A 24,641-nucleotide genomic window follows, 5' to 3' on the forward strand; every position below is an offset into this window, starting at 1 on the left:
AACCGACAACTTATCCAGCAAGTTTTTACGCAGTGGATGCCCTTCCAGCCACAACCCTTTTTTGGGAAACATCCACACACACATTCACACACACACACACACACACACACACACACACACACACACTACGGACAATTTAGCCTACCCAATTCACCTGTACCGCATATCTTTGGACTGTGGGGGAAACCGGAGCACCTGGAGAAAACCCACGCGAAGGCAGGGAGAACATGCAAACTCCACACAGATACGCCAACTGAGCCGAGATTCAAACCAGCGACCTTCTTGCTGTGAGGCGACAGCACTACCTACTGCGCCTCTGCCTCGCCCATTCTACACACAATACCCCATAATGACAATGTGAAAAAAATCGTTTTTTTTTTATTGTTGCAAATTTATTAAAAATAAATTGGCTGAAAAATCTCATGTACAGAAGTATTGACAGCCTTTGCCATTAAGCTCTAAATTGAGCTCAGGTACATTCTGTTTCCAGCGATCATTCTGTCGATGTTTCAGCAGCTTCATTGGAGTTCACCTGTGGTCAATTCAGTTGATTGGACATGATTTGAAAAAGCATTTAGAGCAGTTATTACAATACCGTCAAACCGTGATATTTTTATCTAAGGTTATCATACCATCAGAAACGTATACCCTTGTATTACATGTTTTAAAGCGTCTTTTTTGCTTTACTATGGATGTCAATGACATCCAGATCCAGACATGACAGATGTTTTTTTCAGAACATCTTGTTTTGTGTTCAAGTTTTATCTAAATCAGGAAATAAGGAAATTTAAATATTGGGTGAACTGTCTCTTTAATAAATAACCATTTAAAGCAGCCAAAGAAAAGCTCATGTAAAAGCTAATGGTCAAGAGCCTAATGGAAGCAACTTTTAGAGACTTTTTATTATCCGATTTGATTTAAGAACTTAGTTGAATGACAGAAATAAAGTTGGTTTGTGGTGGATGACACAGTGGCTCAGTGGTTAGCACTGTCGCCTTACAGCAAGAAGGTCGCTGGTTCGAGTCCCGGCTGGGTCAGTTGGCATTTCTGTGTGGCGTTTGCATGTTCTCCCTGTGTTGTCGTGGGTTTCCTCCGGATGCTCCGGTTTCCCGTACAGTCCAAACACATGCGCTATAGTTGAATTGAATAAACTAAATTGGCCGTAGTGTATGTGTGAATGTGAAACTGGGTGTTTCCCAGTAATGGGTTGTGGCTGGATGAGTATTCGCTGTGTAAAACATATGCTGGAATAGTCTGTGGCGACCCCTGAAATAGAGAGACTAAGCCAAATGAAAATTAATGAATGGTTAGTGGTGAAACTGGCAATGCTGTTTGTGGAGTAGCTGAATTATTCTTTTAGGAGGATAAAACTGAACTATAATTTAACAGTAATAAATCAGTTCACCAGAGGTCAATTTTATTATAAACATTTATTTTAATTACATGAAGTTTATTTTTAAACTAATTTAGAGAGGATCACGTACTTATGATTGTTCTCAGCTGGTCCCTCATAAGATAACGCTTGATTCACAAATCAGATGATTCCTATCCTAATATAAACAACCAGAGTTTCTTATCTCAATGTCCTCGTCTTAAATCCCCCCATCCAGCCATACTCCTCCTTCTTTGTAGATGGATGACACGGTGGCCCAGTGATTGGCACTGTTGCCTCACAGCAAGAATGTCTCCGGTTAAAGTCCTTACTAAACCCCTTGACATTTCTGCTTGTTCTCCCTTTGCTTGCGTGGGTTTTCCCCGGGATCTCCGGTTTCCTCCCACAGTCCCAAAAAAACACGCAACCTAAGTAATTGAACATACCAACTTGGCATCATAGTCAAGCTCTTAGCAAGCCGTATATCTCCTTAGACATCTTATACCTTCCATTAGCCAGAAATAAGTCTGGGGAGTTCATGGAGATCTGCCTGAGCTTAAAAGTACCCCTCTCAACCTGCTAACAGGAGGAAGCCAAGGGCTCGTGGATCTTTCAAGCTCAGGGCTCTCTCCCATGCCAAGCAAGCTTATTACCAATCATCAAGTGTGAACTCTTGAATCCGTTTTTATTGAATCTTTTATAACATATAACCAGCAACAACAAAACGGGAAAACAAGATATCAATTTTATCTAGTCAATTTTAAAAACAAACTAGATTTCCAGTCATTCCTGGTGACTTGTAAATCATTAGGAATGTCTAACATTACAAGTTTTCATCCAACAAAACGTTGTTTATATCCAAATGTACATTTCTGAAAAGGACATATATAGTGCATTTCTGAAGCCAGTCAGTATTTTATAGGTCTTTCTCAGGCTGTGTTTTTACAGGGATGTGCCTTGTGCATTAAAGATTTCAATATTTATAATGTTCATGACACATACTATGTAAATGTGTACTACACTGTGTACACTATGCTTCAGTTAAACAGATATGTGTTCATCACTTCACTGCAAACTTACAAGGTTTCTTTTGTAATGCTGATATTTTCAGCAGCAAAGCATCTCATTTGTTAAACAGATGAGCTAGGAAAATCTTGATATGAATACAAGGCTTCTCTTTACTGTTTCCTTGTGTAGTAGTTGCTTATCAGGAACCTATTTATGTTTCTAAGAACAAGATGGTATCGCTTTTATCAATATTCATTTTACATAAAGCCTCATTTAAAAAAACATCACTGTGTACTGGAACATGCAACATTTTAAATAATAAAATAATAATAAATGTAGAATAAAATCCATGCAAAGGCTTATTTTTGATAGTTCTTTAGCCCCTTTGAATTTTTGTTTCTTTTTTTAATATTTCCCTAATGATGTTGAACAGATTCATGAAATTTTCACAGTACGTCTGATAATATTTTTTTCATCTGGAGAAAGTCTTATTTGTTTTATTTCGGCTAAAATAAAAGCAGTTTTTAATTTTTTTAAACCCATTTTAAGGACAAAATTATTAGCCCCTTGAAGCTATATATTTTTTTGATAGTCTACAAAACAAACCATCGTTATACAATAACTTGTCTAATGACCCTAACCTGCCTAGTTAAGCCTTTAAATGTTACTTTAAGCTGTATAGAAGTGTCTTGAAAAATATCTAGTCAAATATTATTTACTGCCATCATGGCAAAGAGAAAATAAATCAGTCAGTAGAAATGAGTTGTTAAAACTATTACGTTTAGAAATGTGCTGAAAAAATTCTCCGTTAAACAGAAATTGGGGTAAAGAATAAACAGGGGGTTAATAATTCAGGGGGGCTAATAATTCTGACTTCAACTGTATATTAAATGAGCTGACTATGAAATAATGTTGAAAACAACAGTTTATTTCACATGTTAGACAAGCCTGCTTATAAAAATATATTTTTTAAATTTTTAGTTATTTGTAGGTCGACATGGTGGCTCAGTGCTTAGCACTGTCGCCTCACAGCAAGAAGGTTGCTGGTTCAAGTGCCAGCTGGGCCAGTTGGCGTTTCTGTGTGGAGTTTGTATGTTCTTCTCGTGTTTATGTTGGTTTCCTTCAGGTGATCCAGTTTCCCCTACAGTCCAAAGACATGTGCTATAGGTGAATTGAATAACTAAATTGGCCATACTGTATGACTGTGTATGGGTGTTTCCCTGTATTGGGTTGCGGTTGGCAGGGCATCAGCTACGTAAAACATATGCTGAAATAGTTGGAGGTTCATTTCGCTGTTGTGACCACTGATAAGTAAGGGACTAAGCCAAAGAAAAATGAATGAATGAATGAATTAGCTGTGAAAACGTAGAAAGGGAATTTTTGTTAAACACAAAGTAAGATATTTTGAAGAATGTCAGAAACTATTAGCCATTGACTTCCAAAGTGTCTTTTGTTCGTACCCTAGATGCCAATGGCTACAAGTTTTACAACATTCTTTAAAATATCTTGTTTATGTTTCAGCCGAAAAATAAACTAATAAAGCTTTAGGACCTCTTGGGGTGAACATGGTGAGTCAATACTCATTTTTGTGTAAACTTTACTTTTTGCGCATGAATGTAGACTTTATAAAATAATCATAATGCCTTTTTCATTTAAAAAAAAAAATGTATGTGTTTGAATATGAAACACTTTACAGTCCATGTGACATTAAATACAGCCATGCACAGAAATTATTAAAGATGACATTTAGCACTCAGTCAGTGCGTTCATTTTGATTGGATCAGTGTGAATGACAGAGATCCCTGATAGCATGCATACCTTATAGAGACTTTTTATGTCATGTGTAAATGATGCTATATGCAAAATCATGTACCATTGAGGTGCACCTTTTGTTAAGTTTCTTTGGAACAAAAACTATTGTGAACTCCATCACAACTTTTATTACAAATTGTAATGCTTACATCTTTTTTTTCAATTTTCACTTAAAGAAGTGGTTAATTGAAAATCCGAATTGTCAACATTAATTTTGCTATCTAAATTATATTGTCTTGTCTTATACATAAGGTTATTTAGTTGTATGCTGATTGAATGATCAATGCTACAATGTAACAATTCCTGCCTTCAATTATTTAGTTGAATCAAATTAACTTTTCTAGTCATCTCAACTTAAATCAATGAAACTGACTAAAATATATTGTTGACCTTTGTGTAGCTACAAAAAATGTAGTTGAAACCTAATTAACATATGAAATTAAATTAAAGTAACAGTAAAACATTTGTTGTTGTGACTTTTTGTCATTCAAGTTTTACCAGTGTACTGTTACCTCTTATATTGCATTTGCCCGCATATTGATATTTACTGCTCATTTTGTCTGTTAGTTGTGTATACCTTTGACTGAGATATTGATCTGCTGGTTTTAGGTATAGCTTACATTTTTGATGGATTAGCATTTTTTCAAGATTGGTGTAAACTTTAGATGTATTCTGAAGCTTGTTTTATTATGTATGGATTAATTGTTGTATAATTTTTAGGAGGACTTTTTTTACCATCAGCCCAGTGACTGCAGATGCCAAATAATATTCATTCATTCACTAATTTTTCTTTGGCTTAGTCCCTTATTTATCAGGAGTCACCACAGCGGAATGAACCACCAACTATTCCGGCATATGTTTTATGCAGCGGATGCCCTTCCAGCCGCAACCCAGTACTGGGAAACACCCATTCACACACGTACATTAATTTTCTTTTCGGCTCAGTCCCTTTATTAATCTGGGGTTGCCACTGTAAAATGAACCGCCGATTTATCCAGCACGTTTTACGCAGCAAATGCCCTTATAGCTGCAACCCAGCTCTAGGAAATACCCATACAAATTCATTCACACACATGCACTACGGACAATTTAGTTATTTCAATTCCCCTATAGCACATGTCTTTGGACTTATGAGGGAAACCGGAGCATCCAGAGGAAATCCCCGCCAACACAGGGAGAACATGCAAACTCCACACAGAAATTCCAACTGACACAGCCGAGGCTCGAACCAGCGACCTCATTGCTGTGAGGCGAACGTGCTACCCACTGCACCACCGCGTCGCCCCAAACCTCAAATTACAAAAAATAAATAAAATAGTAATAGCCTCATGCCATTTGTTTAAATTCTGAAATAAATGCATTGTTTGCTTGTAATTTCAAATGAACAAATTCATTTTGCTTAAGGCCAAAGGTTCATCATTCGAAGAATCTGTCTCAAAATTAGTCCATTTCCTAAAAAAAAAAAAATCTTTTATTTAAGCTTGGGAGTTTTAGTTTTTAGTGCTAGGTAGAAAACATGAACCCTGTATTTTATTAAACAATAGAAACAAATCTGGCATTTAATATTGAAGGGATGTGGGAGGATGCGGTCCATGAAAATACTTTGAGATCAGGGTGAGATCCATTACTTTACAATCGTGAAAAATTTGCCCAAGATTTTTGATGATTCATCATGTCACACAGTATAATCTTCTATTAATAATGGAAACGCCATTCACAGTAACTGTATGTTGTCCCACTGTTCTGTTCCAGCTGCTTTGCATCCAGAAATGTGTTTTAGAGAAACAGAAAACCACAGTGACTGGGAGGAAATGTTATATGCAAAATCGTGTACCATCGTTGTCTGATGAAAACACACAAGTATTTAGAAATACTCGGCTCCCCTTCAGCAGGTAAGAGGTTTCTTTTAGTTGGCATTTGTATGGAAAAAAAAACTTGGCGAGTAAAATGAATATAATTTCAGCATTTTTGGTTCTGCCAAATTACAATTAGCACTGCTAATATGATCAATTTCACATTTAATTAAATCCATTTGAACAACAGCATCTGCTTAATGTACATGTTTATATCGCGACTAAGTATAAATTTACATTGTATTAGAAAACATGAGTTTGGATTCTGGGATGCTCATTTTCACAGGATAAAAACATTTGATTCTCTTCCATTATTCTGGCTGTCCAATTTTCCTAGAGCGCTGATATGTATTCAATCAAAAATCACTGGTACATTTTATTATTAGTAGTATTTTCATTAACATTTACTTGTGGTTACGTGTTTTTTTTTTTTTTTTTGCAATCTGAGGAACTGTTTGTGCTCCAAATCAGTGTCTTTGTGATTATAGCAATACATTTAAATGACTTTATGCGTTACTTGTAACTTGGTTACTTACACTGTAAAAATGCAGGGCTCCACACAATTCATTCATGTTGTCCCAACACAAATTGATTAAATTAACTTAACGCTTCTAACAAATTTATGTGGATTGTCCCAATGAAATCTCACAATTTTTTTTGTTTCAGCTTATTTTAATTAAGTAGCTTAAAAAAGTTAAAAAAAATGTTTTTGAGTGTAAAATAGGCCAACAAAAAAGAGCGAATGTGTTTTATTGCGTTTGTGATTTCTTAAACTTTAATTGTCATTTATCTTTAAACATTCATGTAAACAGCAGTTGGTGACTGACGCTTTAAAGTATTCAACATGTGCTATAGGTGAATTAAATAAGCTAAACTGGCCATAGTGTGTAAATGCAGGAGTGTATGGGTGTTTCCCAGTGTTGGGTTGCAGCTAAAAGGGAATCCGCTGCATAAAACATATGCTGGATAGGTTTGTGGTTCATTCCACTGTGACGACCCCTGATTAATAAAGGGACTAAGCCGAAAAGAAAATGAATGATGTTTAACAGAGCAAGGAATTTTTCACAGTATTTCCCATAATATTTTTTCTTCTGGAGAAAGCCTTAATTGTTCATTTCTGCTAGAATAAAAGCTGGTTGTTTAAAAACAAGATCATGTTAAGGTCAATGTTAATAGCCTCCTTAAGCAATATTTTTTTTCTGATGAAATGTGAAATTTGTTGAAAAATCATTAAGACAGATATTGGGGAAAATATACAGGGGGGCTAATAATTCAGAAGGGCTAATATTAACTTCAACTGTATAGTAATATACAATATAATAATAAAAAATAATAGTTACTCTGAGGCTTCTGCTCTGCACAGGATGTTTCACAAAATTGTATTATATTCATCATGGAAAATAATAAGCTAGTTCATAACTATTGCAATGTTAAAAATGACAGTCTGTTACTAGGAGATCCAGAACTGTTTTTATGATTTGTGATAGTTGATCATAAGTCCTTCAGAGTGTTTGTTTTTATTTCGTTCACATATCATAATCCTTTTCATTCAATTCTGTCCTCATAAACGAAAACTTAATTTACAAATCGTTATGCATAAAGGCTTTTAATGCTTTGTGTTTTTTTTCTAAAGCATCAGTCATTGTTTATTTTTAAAGATAGCAGTTTCCTTTGAGAAATATTCTATTGTAATATGTAGTGAAATATTTTAAAAGTAACTTTTCCAACCTTTTCCCTGTGATGATAACAAATTGGGTAACAGATGTTTAGGCCAACATAAATTTTTTTTTACAACTTAAAGCAAAAGATGCCTCATAATATTCAATTTCTAAGTCAATACACATGGACTTAAACTAAAAGAAAGGTGGATGTTACAGTCTTTTCGTCAAAATGAGATTTTGTCTGACCTGGTAAAAAGTTGAGCAATTATTCCACAAAAAAAAAAAAAAAAAATATATATATATATATATATATATATATATATATATATATATATATATATATATATATATATATATATATATATATTTTTTTTTTTTTTTTTTTTTTTTTTTTTTTTTTTTTTAAAGGGAAAACAATCCTTTGTAGCACTAAGCTTCATTTGGAATTAACCCTGCTGAAAAAACAGCCTAAGATGGTTGGCAGTTTTTAGCTAGTTGACCAGCCTGGTTTTGGAGGGGTTTTGGCCATTTCCAGGCTGGTTTCATACATTCCATGCTTGAAGATGACCAGCTAAAATCAGTGTGACCAGCGCAGCCAGGCTGGAAGAGCAGCCAAAACCAGTTAAGCCCATCTTAAACCAGGCTGGTCAAGCTGGTTTTAGCTGGTCATTTTCCAGCCTGACCAGATAAGACCAGGCTGGAAATGTCTGAAATCAGCCTGGAAATAGCTAAAACCCTCCCAAACCAGGCTGGTCAATCAGCTAAAACAGCCAACCAGCCTAGGCTTGTTTTTTTTTCTGCAGGAATAATCCATATTAAAAAAAAAAACAGGAAAACAATTGTTTGTAGCACTTTCACAGTCACCAGCAATCCAGCCTGTGCAGAACGGACTACAAATCTGCTGGTATATGGACTACAAGTTCCAGACATGCACCACTCCCACACACCTGTTCCAGATCATGATTGATTACACTCACACAGCTGGGAGCTGCTCAAAGACTGATTAGATAGACTTTAAATACAGTGCACACACACACACACACCTCAGTGCTGAGTCTTGTAAGCGGTATTGTAAACATTAGATCGAGCTCTGGCAGAGTCTCTCTGACGGCAGCAGCATCGACTGGCGGCGGCGACTGTGGCGGCGTCAACTCTGGCAGCATCGGCACCGACGCTGGCAGCTCTGGCGGCAGCTGCGTCGTCTCTGAAGGCAGTGCCGGCAGTGGAGTGTATTTAAAGTCCATCTAATCAGTCTTTGAGCAGCTCCCAGCTGTGTAAGTGTAATCAATCGTGATCTGGAACAGGTGTGTGTGGTGTATGACTGGAATTGTAGTCCGTTAGTGATCTGCACAGGCTGGATTGCTCGTGACCAACAAAAAGCTTTATTCAGAAATTTAAACAATTTTTACATATAATCCATATAAAAATACAGGAAAACAATATTTTGTAGCACAAAGCTCTATTTAGAAATATCCAAAAATGTACTGATACTAATCTGCATTTACATAAAAAACAGTATTACATATGCTTCTTTTCTCTCTTTAGATGTTAATGAGGAACCCTGAGATCCTATTAAAATGAAGTGGAAGACCATTGGCCTCCTGCTTATTTTGCCTGCCCTCATTTCTGCTGACTCTTCTAATCACTGTAGTAGTGATATGCAGGAAAATCTTGCTAACATGATTAAAAATAACAAAAATTCCCCTGATATGATGGACTTTTTTATATTTGGTGCAGACGGGTTTGTAGGATACATGAAATCAGGTAATTGAAATAGATGTTTTATGAGTGTGAATGTCTTAAGTGAGGGCTCATGTACATCGATTGTCGATTGTTCATGCAGAATATAGTAGAGGACTGATATATACAACTGAATGACCTAATTCTGCAAAAACAACCAGCTGGATGTACATTATTATTAAAAGGCTGCTTGCTACAAAACTAAACAATTAGACACAAAACATTGATCTGAGCTCTAATGCAGTGTTTAGCATACATATGAGTACACCATTCACAAATCTCTTTTTCTATAAAATGCTTTACAATATTACATATGTGCATACGTTAGATTAGTCAGTACTGAAGATGATCTGGAGCTGATCTATCAAAATAATTTGTGACAAAAAATAAGTAGCCCAAATTTATGTATTAGGTAAAAATAGGAAATAAAAATATGAAAAAGAGTAACAATTAAGAGAAATAAAAAATATATAACATTTTGTGGAAGATTTGTACTGTGTAATTTTTTTAGGCAATATTTCACTTGATTTAAATGCATTATCTTTTTATTTGTAAAGATGTTTGGTAAAATATTATTTTAATAAATATATGTGTTTAATACCTATATTCAACAAGAATTAGAGAAAATAATTCAAAATGGGGTGTATTCATGTATGCAGAGCACTGTAATTACAAAGTCTTTAATTAAACAGAGCAGGAATGCAGCGTATACTAACCTACTTGTGATATTATTTAGTCCTTAGATGTTTGATGTGTGTGTGTGTGTGTGTGTGTGTGTGTGTGTGTGTGTGTGTGTGTGTGTTTTTGTGTGTGTTTTTGTGTGTGTTTTTGTGTGTGTGTGTGTGTGTGTGTGTGTGTGTGTGTGTTTGCCACATTATTTGTCTTTTGACTTTATAGGTACTTGCAAAAATGGTGCCTGGGACCCATCACCAGGCTCAAGTCAATGCAATCTCAGTGATTGGTCAGGTAAGGGCTTTATTAAAAAAAGAAGCTTACATGCACACACAAATGTTGGCAAGTGAGAGGCTGTGCCTTTTGAATGCATATTTTGAATGCATACTACATTTTCTATTGATAACCACAATGTAGACATTCATAATAAAAGCTGAAAAAGTTTATTTTGATTTCACACGGACCATTCCTTTTTATAATTTTATAAACCATGGAAATTATACTTTTAAATGTTTCCAGAACTTTCAGAAACAAGTAGTAACATTTAAAAGCTGTCATAGACATGATGTCCTACAAAAATGTTGTAAAATGTTAGTATGTGTTCTAAAGTGACATTGCATAAGTAATGTCTTTGATGATGCTTTTTAAGTGTAAGTTTAATGACTTGATGACTTGAACATTACAAGAGAGACAAACGTCCATATATATATATATATATATATATATATATATATATATATATATATATACATATATATACAGTTGAAGTCAGAGTTATTAGCCCCCCTGAATTATTAGACCGCTTGTTTATTTTTTCCTTAATTTCTGTTTAACGGAGAGCAGATTTCTTCAACACATTTCTAATCATAATAGTTTTAATAACTCATTTCTAATAACTGATTTATTTTATCTTTGCCATGATGACAGTAAATAATATTTTACTGGATATTTTTCAAGACACTTCTATACAGCTTAAAGAGAAATTTAAAGGCTTAACCAGGTTAATTAGGTTAACTAGGCAGGTTAGGGTAATTAGCCAAGTTATTGTATAACGGTGGTTTGTTCTGTAGACAATCGAGAAAAAATACAGCTTAAAGGGGCTAATAATTTTGACCATAAAATGGAGTTTAAAAAATTTAAAATTGCTTTTATGCTAGCCGACTTTCTCCAGAAGAAAAAATATTATCAGACAGACTGAAAATTTCATTGCTCTGTTAAACATCATTTGGAAAAAAATTCAAAGGGCGCTAATAATTCTGACTTTAACCATATATATATATATATATTTTTTTTTTTTAATTAATAATTTTTTAGCAGTATATATACAGTACACACACATAAAGTAATAACATATTTTCCAGTAATTGCCTAATTTTTTACATGACTGATTGAGACGCACCAGCCAATGTTTACGTACATACCGTACGTACATGGCTGACCAATAGTGGAGTGCAACAAAGCACTGCAAATATTTTTATGATTGTCTACGAAATTGATCCACATTATATTCATTTTATAATTATATTTGTATTTTTGTATATTTATATTATATATTATACATATATATATATATATATATATATATATATATATATATATGTGTGTGTGTGTGTGTGTGTGTGTGTGTGTGTGTGTGGATATTATATGTATATATGAAGAGATCAGATGCAAAAACCTCTAAATGGCCTCTAAAATTTCCATCGAAAATTTAAATTTTTATCAGCCTCCTTTGTTTACGTTAAGATATTTTACTTTAAAAACAAGAAAAAAGACTTATTCTTTGCCATAAACGTGTTATTACTGAAAATACACATAGAAGCCTGATAAAAATACACATTTTAGACAAAAAAATATATTTTTTTGCATGTAAATCCTTTATACCCATATATTTATGTACACACAGGAGCCTGATAAAAATACACATTCATTCAGTCATTCATTCATTTTCGGCTTAGTCCATTTATTAATCCGGGGTCATCACAGCAGAATGAACCGCCAAATTATCCAGCATATGTTTTATGCAGCAGATGCCCGTCCAGCTGCAATCCATCACTGGGAAACACCCATACACACTCATACACTATGGACAATTTAGCTTACCCAATTTACCTATACTGCATGTCTTTGGACTTGTGGGGGAAATCAGAACACCCAGAGGAAACCCACACAAACGCAGGGAGAACATGCAAACTCCACACAAAAATGCCAGCTGACCCAGCCGAGGTTCAAACCAGCAACCTTCTTGCTGTGAGGCCATTCTACTACCCACTGTGCCACCGTGCTGACCCAAAATACACATTTAAGAGAAATTTTTTTGTTAATGCATCTAAATCCTTCATATGTATATTTTTTATATAATTAAATTAATTTATTAAGCAATTCCACATGCTGATGTGTTCTTCACCAGTGTTTTGTCATGACTGTTATTCTTAGACGTCTCCTGTTGTTACAAATAATAGTACAACCGCGAGTGAGTCAAATATCAAAGCCTCCGCAACTTGCGCTGTACGCACACAGTCAACTGTGAAAGTGAAACCACAAAAGATATAAAGTACTCCTAAAATGCATACAATTATTGAGAATATAGAAAGCAAAAGCTGAATCCTGAACATTTTAGGAGATCCTGGCCATAAATATTCTTCTAGTCTCAAGTTCAAGAGGATACTTCCAGGAAAAAGAGGAAATATGTGAATTAAATTTGACTGAAATGTATTGAAATATTTTTAATTCTGTTAATGATAAAACTTCTCTAATTTTTTTAAAGAAATGTTTATGGAAAATGTACATAGTATGGTATCCTTGTTTATGGCGACAATATTTGCATTGGACCTACGAGCATTTCATTAACACGTAACACGTAAAATATATAGTGTTATTTAGCAGAAAATAGGAGAAAAAGAGGAGCCGTAAGAAGCTAAATATCAGGGCTATGGGGATCTCTGTAATGTTTCACTCAACAAAGTTAAACTATATCTAAGCTGCATTTAATATTATTATTATTAGTAGTAGTGTAATTGCTTGTCATGGTTGCCAGAGGACTAAATTTTTCTGTAATTAAAAATGTGTATTGCTGCTGCCACCAAACCTCCAATAAAATTCATGATTGAAACACAATCATCTGAAGCCTAACAATCATACATGTAATGCCAAGTTTAATATTTGCAGGACAACTTTTTAATTTGCTTAATTTAACACTGGGTGTGTAATTACATCTTAAAGATTTATATTCGTATAGACTTAAGTATAAAGTAGGTTTAATGGCATTTTGTCCATTCGGTGAAGTGAGATGTCAACAGTGATAAGGTACAGCTAAGAGTGGTCCAGACCAACCTACGAATTTACGACTTAACGATGGTAAAAACATTTCTCGAAACACATTAAGGTACAGCTTTAGGTACAATGTAAGTATGATGTAGACTTTGGTAGGTTTTTGAAAACTAAGGCCTGAGCTGTAATAATATGGCACTAAACAGTCAAGAACTGTAACGATGATTCAAAGTACCCAGATGAGCCTGTGTTATTAGATTTACTGGCTGTCATCTGAGAATAAAATACTATGGAAAGGCATGGTTGGCCTGTCAAAATCAAGTTTTCAGAGAGCTGTGTAATAATTAAAGTTATATTAAATAAAGCCACATAACTTTTCATTTGATTCATAGGTACTTGTAGAAAGGATGTCTGGAACCCAGTTTCTCTCTCAGAGTTATGCCGTCAAAATGGAGACGCAGGTGAGGCCGTCATTAAAAGAGAAGTTTACATACACGCACACAGACACAAATGTTGATAAGCTAGAGCCTGTAAGTTTTGAATAGGTATGTTTTGTTCTTTGGACCGTTTGTGTTTTGGCTTTCCCAGTGTGTTGCAGCTGGGACGGCATACAACACTTAAATGATAAGGTTTATAATCTATTTAATGCATATTAAACCTCTTTAACATTATTAAACGTACACACTAAATCACTTATATGTGTTTGTGTTATTTTATTTTCTAGATCTGAGGTGAACTTTATGCCTTTGCTTTCAGTAGTATGGCAATAAATGTCATGTATAATGGCGTTCAAACTCACAATGCATATGCATATCACATAGCATTTAACACTGAATAAAGCACATGAGGTGTACCTGAGGTGATCATTGTCAGTTTAACCGGTTCAGCTGCAAGAAATAGAAGCTGTTTCTAAAATATCAATTTTAGGTGTTGGTTAGAACAAAAACTTTATGAAAAAATTTCTTCTATCTTGTGCTGTTGCTTTTATTTAATCAATCTGGCAAACTGTGCTTGCCCATTTGAAACCAGGCATGCAATAAATAGTCCAACCCCTGGGTGTCCTACTTAAATACTGCACCTTAAATTTGGGTTGCAAAACGTAATTGTAAGAAACTTTTCAGTTCATGGTGATGTTTTAACTGACCTAAATTATGATTGCTGACTAAATATTTTATATGTTGAGTGCCAGGCGACACAGTGGCGCAGTAGGTAGTGCTGTCGCCTCACAGTAGAAGGTTGCTGGTTCGAGCCTTAGCTGCCTCAGTTTATGTGTGAAGTTTGCATGGGTTTCCTCCGGGTGCTCCGGTTTTCCTCACAGTCCAAAGACATGCAGTACAGGTGAATTGGGTAGGCTAAATTGTCCGTAGTGTATGTGTGAATGAGTGTGTGAATGTTTCCTAGAGAAAGGTTGCGGCTTGAAGGGCATCCGCTGCGTAAAAACATGCTGGATAAGCTGGCGGTTCATTCCACTGTGGCGACCCCGGATTAATAAAGGGACTAAGCCAAAAAGAAAATGAGTGAAAGAGTAATACAACACTAAAGAAATAAATCAAAGATAAGGTAATAGAAAATAACTAAAAGTGAAATAAAACAGATATAAAACCATTTACTATCAAAATTTCTAAATGAAAACAAATTAGGAAAGAAATATAGGCAAACCAAAATAGAAAAAACAGAAACGTTGGCTGTGAAGTCTTCAGATGTTTAGGCACAAACACAAAGCACAGACTCACAGAAAAATGAATTGCTTTATATAAACATGTCTGCTAAATGATTCAAATGTAAAAGACAAAAAAGTCCATCTTGATTTCATGGTAAACATTCTATTTTAATATATATTTAGCGCTTTGGATTTAAGAATAGTAGATCACAAATACAATGCATTATCATTATTATTAATATTAATATTCTTTAATCAATAAAAATATATACTTTTAAATGTTATACAATAATACAACCTACTTGTATTACTATTAAGTTGCAAGATGGTGCCAAACAGTTAAGAACAGCAGAGTTATAAGAGATATGCATGTGAATATATTCACTTTTGGTCAAGATGATTCTAAGTACACAGATAAGCCTGTGTTATTAGATTTAAGGGGTATCTTAGAGTAAAATATCTTGGAATGTCATTATTGCTCAGTCAAATAAAATTTTATTAAAAGGATAATTAAAATTATATTGACCAAAGCCACTTTGCTTTAATTGTTACTAGTGGGAGTGCCATAACCTCAATCAGATGTCAATCCACCTTGTACCTCTGCCATTTACCCAGACTACACCTCTAACTTTGTATTGCGCCAATCAACTTACACTACACCTGCAGGATATTACAGTTTTTTCCAATTGTTTACACACATTTTCTGTAAGCAGGTCTCATATTGTCAGAACTCTACACACAAATCACAAAACACACACACATTGGGCAAAACTCTTCAATTCTTCTGCAAAATGAAACTCTACGTTCAAAACGATGTGATTTCTTCTCAAAATGGTATTTTGTTTTCAAATGAAACACACAAGCCATCACATCAATAGACATTTATAAGAACAGTTGAACACTGATGTGCTGAATGTAAAACACTCTGACCATTCATCATAATGACTTACTGTCAGTCTTTTTTGTTCAGTGTTACACTTACTACAGACAGACAGTACATAGGCCTACAGAATTGCTTTGTAAAATATTTCAGAATATTGTTTTATACAAAACACACAAATACCAAATATATTTTACTGTATTTTCCCCACAAATACAGTTTACACAGTGTTCGTCCTAACCAACACAAAGTTGTAGATAACGTTGTCTACATGTACCATCAACAGAAGTATTTACAGAATACAGTTACAGTAAAAAACAAACAAAAAAATTAAAACAGCTATACTGCATCCTCTTTTCTGTTTTGGTCTGGCCAAGCAGCGGGGGAAATGTCACCTTGCATGGCGAATCCAGCCATGAAATGCATCAACTGCTATTGCTTGGAAAAGGGGTATACGTGTGTGTGGATTTCAGTCATACACTTTCCATCTCCAGACAGAAAAACAATTCCTCAATAGGTTTGAGGAATGGAGAATATGGAGGGAGATAAACCACTAAAAATTGTGGGCGGGCAGAGAACCAGTTATGATCCAGATGAGCTCTGATTTCTAAATTGAAATTCTGTGCGACAAGTGTTTACTCATGTGATGAGTTATATGTAAAGTAAAGCAACTGACTATACAATTTTGAATGACAGTGTGTTCCTTGTGAAAACAAAAGATTTTCTGCATGAAAATTGTGTAAAATGCAGAGAATTGTGTGTAGTGTTTTGAAAAAAAGATTGTTGTAAACCTGCAATTTGAGTGTAAAGCAGGAATTGTGCTTGTAGTTTAGCAGAATTGGTTCAGGGGGTTGGTGCATCAGTTACATGTTGTAGAAATTGTGTCTGAAGTACAAGTAATTGTGTGTAAACAATTGGAAAAAACTGTAATGACTCACATATATGTACCACACTCACACATATTAAGTGCTCAGTGTTGTTCTCCTGTTGTGGATATTTCTAGTGTTTCCTGTGTTGTTCGTTTTGACTTCTGCATTGTTCCTTGTTTTATGTTTGTTTTCTGCCCTGACCTTTTGCCTGTTTTACGGATTACCCCTTTGACCATTGCCTGTTTAACTGTTCGTCTATTAAAGGTTTGACTGGCCTGACAAACTTACTAATGAACAGCTTACAAGGCACTTGCCAAAATGGTACCTGGGTCCCATCACCTTCCTCAAGTCGATGCAATCTTACTGGACAGTCAGGTGAGTTTTTTTTTTAAAATAGAAACATCCACATGTACACATAAGCACACACAATTTATTGGAACAATGTCTTGGTTAATTTCTGCATATCATGGTTTGACTGCACTAATAGACTTTTGGTTTGTGGCAGAAATATATTGCTTTTTTGCCAGCCAACATTAAATAATGGTGAAATGTGCACCATTTATGAACAAATGGTAAATCTTTCATTCAGTTAAATTCACCTTTATTTCTATAGCGCTTTTGCTTGTAGATTGTTTCAAAGCAGCTTCAAATGGAATATTATAGTGAGTTGAAACAGTTTCAGTCCAGTTTTCAGAGTTTAAGTCCAGTTCAGTTTAGTTGAGTTCAGTGTGGTTTAATATTCAATACTGAGAGTCCAAACACTGAAGAACAAATCCATTGATGCACAGCTTTATGGGTCCCGAACCATGCAAGCCAGTGGCGACAGCGGCGAGGAAAAAACGTCACCAATTTGCGAAAATGAAGAATTAAAAAACCTAGAGAGAAAGAAACCAGACTCAGTTGGGCATGACCATTTCTCCTTTAGGCCAAACGTCTTGTGCAGTTCTGCAGTCTATGCGCTGAAGGCTGGAGAACCCTGGCTGTCATCAAAGACTCATCTGTCCCTGGAGACAATAAGATCACTAAAGCTGTGTCCCAAATCGCATACTTATGCACTATTCTACGCCATTTTGTAGTATAAATAGTGTAAGTAGTGTGTTCACACTGAAAACTCTAAAAATAATAATTGCACTTTAATTACCCGGATGATGCACTCATTCAGCCGCTAAAATGAAGTGTGTAATGATGGACACTTCACGCACTCAACGACCGCAGGTTTGCTTACGTAGCGGAAAGGGCGGAGCTATCGGACACACATGTTGAATAACTTTATTTATTTTGGATGGTGAAAGCAAAATTCTCCTATGAGAGTGATTATAGCGCCTCCCGATGGTGAATGCGGCAATACTCACAGCAGGTATTATCTGATAATTCGGTCGTTTATTTCACTGATTTGGCAACCGTCAAACGTCATCAGGGAAACGGTTTGAATTTCCGCTTAGTAAAAACACATTAGTGTGCCATTTGGGACAACACTACATACATATACTATTATGTTGAGTGTGTAAGTGCATAAGTACATAGTGGATGAGTGCATAGTGTATAGTGTGCCATTTCGGATGCAGCTTAAGATCGAGTAAAACTAATAGCGAGATGCACCCTTGATAAGCAGCTAAGAGTAAATCATTGATTATTTTTACTAATGCAGTTTCTGTACTGTTCTGTAAGTTTCAGTGTAAGGAGGTGATATGATCATATTTTCTAGACCTGGTAAGAACTCTGGCAGCTGCATTTTGTACTGATTGAAGTTTGTTAATAGAGGATGCTGGGCAGCCAGCAAACAGAGCGTTACAGTAATCCAGCCTAGAAGTCATAAAAGCATGGACTAGCTTTTCTGCATCTGAGATGGATAGCATACTTCCTAACTTAGTGGTATTTATCAGATAAAAGAAGGCAGTTTTTGTGACATGGCTGTCTTTTATGACACCCAGATCTTTTATAGTAGAGCTAACGCTAACTGTATCCCTCTAATTGCAGGTTAAGTTGTAAGATCTGATGTGTACATGATTTAGGCACAATAAGTAATAATTCTGTTTTGTTTAAGAGAAGTCAGTTGTTGGTCATCCAGTCTTTAACATCTATAATACACTCAGCTAGCTTAGACAGTTCAGACATTTCATCAGGCTTAGCTGAAATATATAATTGAGGATCATCTGCATAGCAGTGAAAGCTGATCCCATGTCTTCTAATAATGTCACCCAGAGGTAGCATGTATATTGTAAACAGCAAATGGCCTAAAACTGATCCTTGAGGCACCCCATACTTTACTGGACTGGCTTGTGAAAACTGTTCATTAATATTTACAAACTGGTAACAGTCAGTTAAGTATGACCTAAACCATTGTAGAGCCTGTCCCTGGACACCTGTAGAATTTAAGAGATTTACAAGGATATTGTGGTCGATGGTGTCAAATGCGGCACTAAGATCGAGTAAAACTAATAGCGAGATGTACCCTTGGTCAGCAGCTAAGAGTAAATCATTGGTTATTTTCACTAATGCAGTTTCTGTACTGTTCTGTAAGTTGCTGGGGTCCAGTTGTGGTTTCTTAATGATAGGCCTAATAACAGCTAGCTTGAAGGGATTCGGTACATGGCCTAAAGATAAAGAAGAGTTGATAACATTAAGAAGAGGTTCTTCTATAACAGGTAGCAATTCTTTCAGCATTTTTGATGGAATTGAGTCCAACATACACGTAGCTGGTTTAAAACTGTTCTGTGATTTGTAGGCACATAGGTTATTATGATTCAGTGTAATGTTTACTGGATCTGAAGTATAAGGTGGTACAGAAAGTTTAACATCTTCTATTTTTCTATCTAAAGCCTTCTATTTTATCACAAAAAAAAATTCATGAAGTCATCATTACTAATTTGCGGTTGTTCCAAAGATGACCAATTATTTGTTAATTTAGCGATCGTGTTAAATAAAAATCTAGGATTGTTATGATTATTTTCTATCAGTTTGCGGAGGTGCTCAGCCCTGGCAGATTTAAGAGCCCTCCTATAGCTGGACATACTGTCTTTGTACGCAATTCTAAAGACCTCTAAATTAGTTTTTTTCCATTTACGTTCCAGGGCACGGGTTGCTGTTTTGAGATAACGAGTATGACTGTTATACCATGGTGTAGTTTTATTCTCTCTAGCCTTTTTTTAATTTTAAGGGTGCCACAGTATTTAGTGTGCTAGTAAAGACAACATACTGCTGGTTTCTACATCAAGGTCAACTGCGTTTGCGGGTGCATTTCGTAATTGAAAAATATCAGGTATATATATCGGTGGAGATCTGCTAATTTCAGGTAGACACAGCTTATATAGTAAGAGGTAGTAGTCTGTAATATCATCACTTTGTGGTATAATATCTACATCAATGACCTCAATTCCATAAGACAGAATGAGATCTAATGTATGCTTTAAGCGATGGGTTGGACAAACAACGTTTTGCTTTATCCCAAGTGAATGTAGTAAATCCATAAACACAAGCTCTAATGTATCGTTAGTGTTATCTACTGTATGTGGATGTTAAAGTTTCCTACATATAATGTTTTATCAGTTTCACTAGTAAGTCAGAAATAAAATCAGAAAACTCTTAGAAAATTGACATAGTGTCCTGGGGGTCTATATATGGTGATTAAAGTGAAAGATAACAGGTTTTTGCATAATATCCGGAAGCATAACATTAAGCGCTAATACTTCATGCAACTCCACCACCACGACCAGTTTGACGAGCTAAATGCTTATGTGAGACATGCTTCAGTGAGACAGATGGCTTGTGTTGTCTCTCTGTGTCATGCGCTCTCCCGTCTATTGTCTAGTCCCACCCTCCTTGTTAACTCATTATTAGTTTGTCATGTTCACCTGTTTGTGTCAATTTACTTTTGCTTTAAAATCCCCTCATGTTTTGAGTCCTGTGCCAGTTCGTTGTCTACACTCCCCATGTTCCTGCTCCAGTCTTGCCTTGTTCTTGTTGTGCCAAGTTTGTTAGTGTTAAAGTTATGTTTTTCCCCCTCTGGGTGGTTTTTGTTGTTCTTTTATTTTATTTCTATTATCAATAAATTATCCTGCATTTGCACTTGAGTCCTCGCTCCCTCATCCTTCCTGAAACCCTGACAATGACGTTGATATTTGGTTGATTGTAGGTTGTATTAGAAAGTGGGGTACAACGTCAATCTGACGTTATGTTGACGTCTTGTGCCTGATGGGTGTTTAAGGTAATTTCAGTCAACATAAAGTAAACATTCGTCATCTTCACATCAGTGACATGCATCTAAACAGTCTCTGGGTCAATGGGTGTAAAGATTGTGGACATCTTCTTGGATACTTGTGATGCTTACAAATTATAAATCGCCCATGTTTTAATGTAGTTCATTATGATGCGATTCACCTTCTATGTGCGATTTGATTGGAATTCCCATAGACAAGAAAAAATAAAGTAGTGACTGCCAGTTGAAGGAAAGTAGTGGAGTCAAAGTACCGATACTGCTCGAAAAATTTAGTCAAGGGAAAGTAAATACACATTTTTATAACTAGTAAATTACAATTGCTGAGAAAAAACTACTCAATTACAGTCATTTGAGTATCTGTAATTTGTTACTTTACACCACTGGCAATAAACAACAGTATTTAAACTAAATACAGTAATCAATTTATAATTCACTGCTTATTCATGTTAGTAAATATCTTAATCAACAGTAACTAATGAAACTTTATTGTAAAGTCTTACTGCTTTTTGTTTCATTCAGAAAAGAACTCAAGCATCTGTGTTTTTCCAATTGATGGAAGTTCAACCTCTAAAAAGGCAACAATATTCAGAAGTGGTGAGTTGGAAAGTTTTTGGGGTGAGAAACTAGTGCTTTAAGCAACAAAACCTGGGAATTTACTTTAAAAAAACATGTTTTCTAACCTGTTGTTTTGCAGATTTGGGAGTTTCTTTTCCAAGAAAAGACACAGCATATACCGACATATACCAACTCAACATAAGCAGATCAGTTCTACCCACAATTGTCTGTTTAATTGGAAAGGGCTGCAGAAATGTGACCTGGGCAAACTGGATTACTGGAAACAGTAAATAAAATGATAATTCATTTTACTTATCATTTTACTGAAAAGCAGTATTTGTATGTTCCTTTGTAAAATAAAGAGGGTACATGATTTTAGGTAACAGAAACCTTCTCAAATTAAACCATTGTATTCAAAAGCTTGTTTCTGTTCTCTTTGTTAAAGATTGTAGTTGGACTGAACAGACCACTACTTCTTTCAACAACAACAGTGAGTACTAACCCAAAAATGTATAAATATTATATCAGATTAAAAGATGTGTTAGTAAGTGGACTGATTTACTGTTAGAAAGACAGTGATAAATGTGACATTCACTGTGTTATTTGCTTTTTTCATACGCTGTATATTATTTGTAATATTGTTCTTTTTGTGTATGTTAGCATGTAATGTGACCTGTCTGAATACCAAAAAGGCATGTGAAACAGCATCATACAATCCCAGCTGTAGCGGTAAGAAAGTATAATATGCCTACTTTTAGCAATATTCACTTTCAGAACTTTACACAAATGCTCCATATTGCTTTTAATTATTTATTTTTATATTTTTCACAGATGATAATTCAAATAATGTTAGCAATAAAATGAACACATTTGAAATCAATGGAGGCAGTGCAGCTTGTATTAAGTGTGGAAATCCTTTTCAGCCTGCGCAAACAATCACTTTACCTGCAGAAATAACAGAAAAATTTAATCAAAATGATACTAAAACAGTGATTGATGCTGGGGCAGCTGCGTAAGTACTTTTTAAAATGTACATATTTTGAATCTAATAAGGTTTAGATGAATAATATATACATTTTTATCTTCAATAAATGGAAAAATGTAATCTTCATTTTAACATTTATTGCCCTCTTCTGTTAGTTTCTAATCCTGCACCTAATATTTTAATTGAGGGATGCACATTATAAAATATTTATTATATACACATGTCCTGCATACATCTGTGAATAGTGGTTTTTGAAGCACTGACTCCAGCTGCAGTCCACTCTTTGTGAATCTCCCCCACCTTTTTGAAAGGGTTTTGTTTCACAGTTCTCTCCAGGGTGCGGTTATCCCTATTAATTGTACACTTTTATTCTACCACATCTTTTTCCTTCCTTTCGCCTCTCTATTAATGTGCTTGGATACAGAGCTCTGTGAACAGCCAGCCTCTTTTGCAATGACCTTTTGTGTCTTAAGCTACAGAACTAGACTGAGAGACCATTTAAAGGCCTTTGCAGGTGGTACAGCCTCATTCCAAAATGGATAAAATTAATTTATTTCCTCGAAATTCTAAACACGATACCCCATAATAACAATGTGAATTTTTTTTTAAATTGTTGCAAATTTATTAAAAATAAAAAAGCTGAAAAATCTGATGTACAGAAGTATTCAAGGCCTTTGCTCAACACTTTGCTGATGAACCTATGGCAGCGATTACAGCCTCAAGTCTTTTTGAATATGATGCTTGGCACAACTGTCTTTGGCCATTTTTGCCTATTCCTCTTTGCAGTACCTCTCAAGCTCTTGTCAGGTTGGATGGGAAATGACGATGTACAGCCATTTTCAGATCTCTCCAGAGATGTTCAATAGGATTTAGGTCTGGGCTCTGGCTGGGCCCCTTAAGGACATTTACCGAGTTGTTGTGAAGCCACTACATTGATATTTTGGTGGTGTGATTTAAGTCATTGTCCTGCTGGAAGATGAACCGTCGCCCCAGTCTGAGGTCAAGAGCACTCTGAAGCAGGTTTTCATTCAGGATGTCTCTGTACATTGCTGCATTCATCTTTTCCTCTATCCTAAATAGTCTTCCAGTTCCTGCTGCTGAAAAACAGCCCCACAGCATGACCACCATGCTTCACTGTAGGGATGGTATTAGCTTGGTGATGAGTGGTGCCTGTTTTTTTCCAAACGTAACGCCTGGCATTCACTCCAAAGAGTTCAATTTTAGTTCCATCAGACCAGATAGTTTTGTTTCTTATGGTCTGAGAGTCCTTCAGAAGCCTTTTGGCAAATTCCAGGTGGGGTGTGGCTTTTGTCTGGCCACACTACCATACAGGCCTGATTGGTGGATTGCTGCACAGATGGTTGTCTTTCTGTAAGGTTCGCCTCTCTCCACAGAAGAACGCTGGAGCTCAGACAGAGTGGCCATCGGGTTATTGATCACCTCCCCGATTAAGGCCCTTCTCCCATGATCACTCAGCTTAGATGGCTGGCCAGCTCTAGGAATAGTCCTGATGGTTCCAAACATCTTCCACTCACTGATGATGGAGCCCCCTGTGCTCATTGGAACTTACCGAGCAGCAGTCATTTTTCTGTAACCTTCCCCAGCCTTGTACCTCGAGACAATCCTGTCTCAGAGGTCTACAGACAATTCCTTTGTCTCCATGCTTGGTTTGTGCTTTGACATGCACTGTCAACCCTGGGACCTTATATAGACAGGTGTATGCCTTTTCAAATTAGTCCAGTCAACTGAATTTATCACAGGTGAACTCCAATTAAGATGTTGAAATATCTGAAGAATGAACAGTGGAAACAGAATGGACCTGAGCTCAATTTATAGCTTTACGGCAAAGGCTGTCAAAGCTTCTGTACATGTGATTTTTTCAGATTTTTTATTTAGTAAATTTTCTACCAATTGCTAAAAATCCATCCTTTCCCCCTTCTAATTTAGATCTGACGTTTACTAATTGGAGGAAATTAGGATTATGTTGTATCCGTGACCTGGATATTGAGGGTAAATTTGCTTCCTTTGCACAATTTGCAAACAAAGTTCAAATTACATAACAATAATTTCTTTAGATATCTACAGGTTAGA

General features: G+C 35.6%; 2 protein-coding genes and 1 long non-coding RNA gene across 9 annotated transcripts in view; 2 read left to right on the forward strand and 1 right to left on the reverse strand.

Moving 5' to 3' along the window:
* Positions 1-24,641, forward strand: part of flvcr2b (FLVCR choline and putative heme transporter 2b) — a 343,389-nt gene that overhangs the window by 70,098 nt on the left and 248,650 nt on the right. The window lies entirely within an intron of this gene.
* adgrg11 (adhesion G protein-coupled receptor G11) overlaps positions 1-24,641 on the forward strand; it is an 85,028-nt gene that overhangs the window by 32,564 nt on the left and 27,823 nt on the right. For all 7 annotated transcript variants that reach the window (XM_087298758.1, XM_087298761.1, XM_087298756.1 and 4 more), the window contains 10 exons: positions 5,945-6,084; positions 9,252-9,470; positions 10,344-10,412; positions 13,778-13,846; positions 17,059-17,169; positions 21,530-21,604; positions 21,705-21,851; positions 22,011-22,055; positions 22,226-22,294; positions 22,397-22,577. In XM_087298758.1, coding sequence (XP_087154884.1) covers positions 9,284-9,470; positions 10,344-10,412; positions 13,778-13,846; positions 17,059-17,169; positions 21,530-21,604; positions 21,705-21,851; positions 22,011-22,055; positions 22,226-22,294; positions 22,397-22,577 — 953 coding nt within the window. In that variant the 5' untranslated portion in view covers positions 5,945-6,084; positions 9,252-9,283. The remainder of the gene's footprint in view (positions 1-5,944; positions 6,085-9,251; positions 9,471-10,343; positions 10,413-13,777; positions 13,847-17,058; positions 17,170-21,529; positions 21,605-21,704; positions 21,852-22,010; positions 22,056-22,225; positions 22,295-22,396; positions 22,578-24,641) is intronic.
* LOC147832337 (uncharacterized) lies at positions 15,595-19,629 on the reverse strand. Its single transcript, XR_015519143.1, has 3 exons — positions 18,361-19,629; positions 17,043-17,816; positions 15,595-16,990 (listed from the first exon to the last, which is right to left on the reverse strand). It is a non-coding gene; the product is annotated as an uncharacterized LOC147832337 (long non-coding RNA).

The sequence above is a fragment of the Danio rerio genome, chromosome 20, assembly GCF_052040795.2.
Source record: "Danio rerio strain M-AB ecotype USA chromosome 20, GRCz13ab, whole genome shotgun sequence".
Lineage (NCBI taxonomy): Eukaryota > Metazoa > Chordata > Actinopteri > Cypriniformes > Danionidae > Danio > Danio rerio.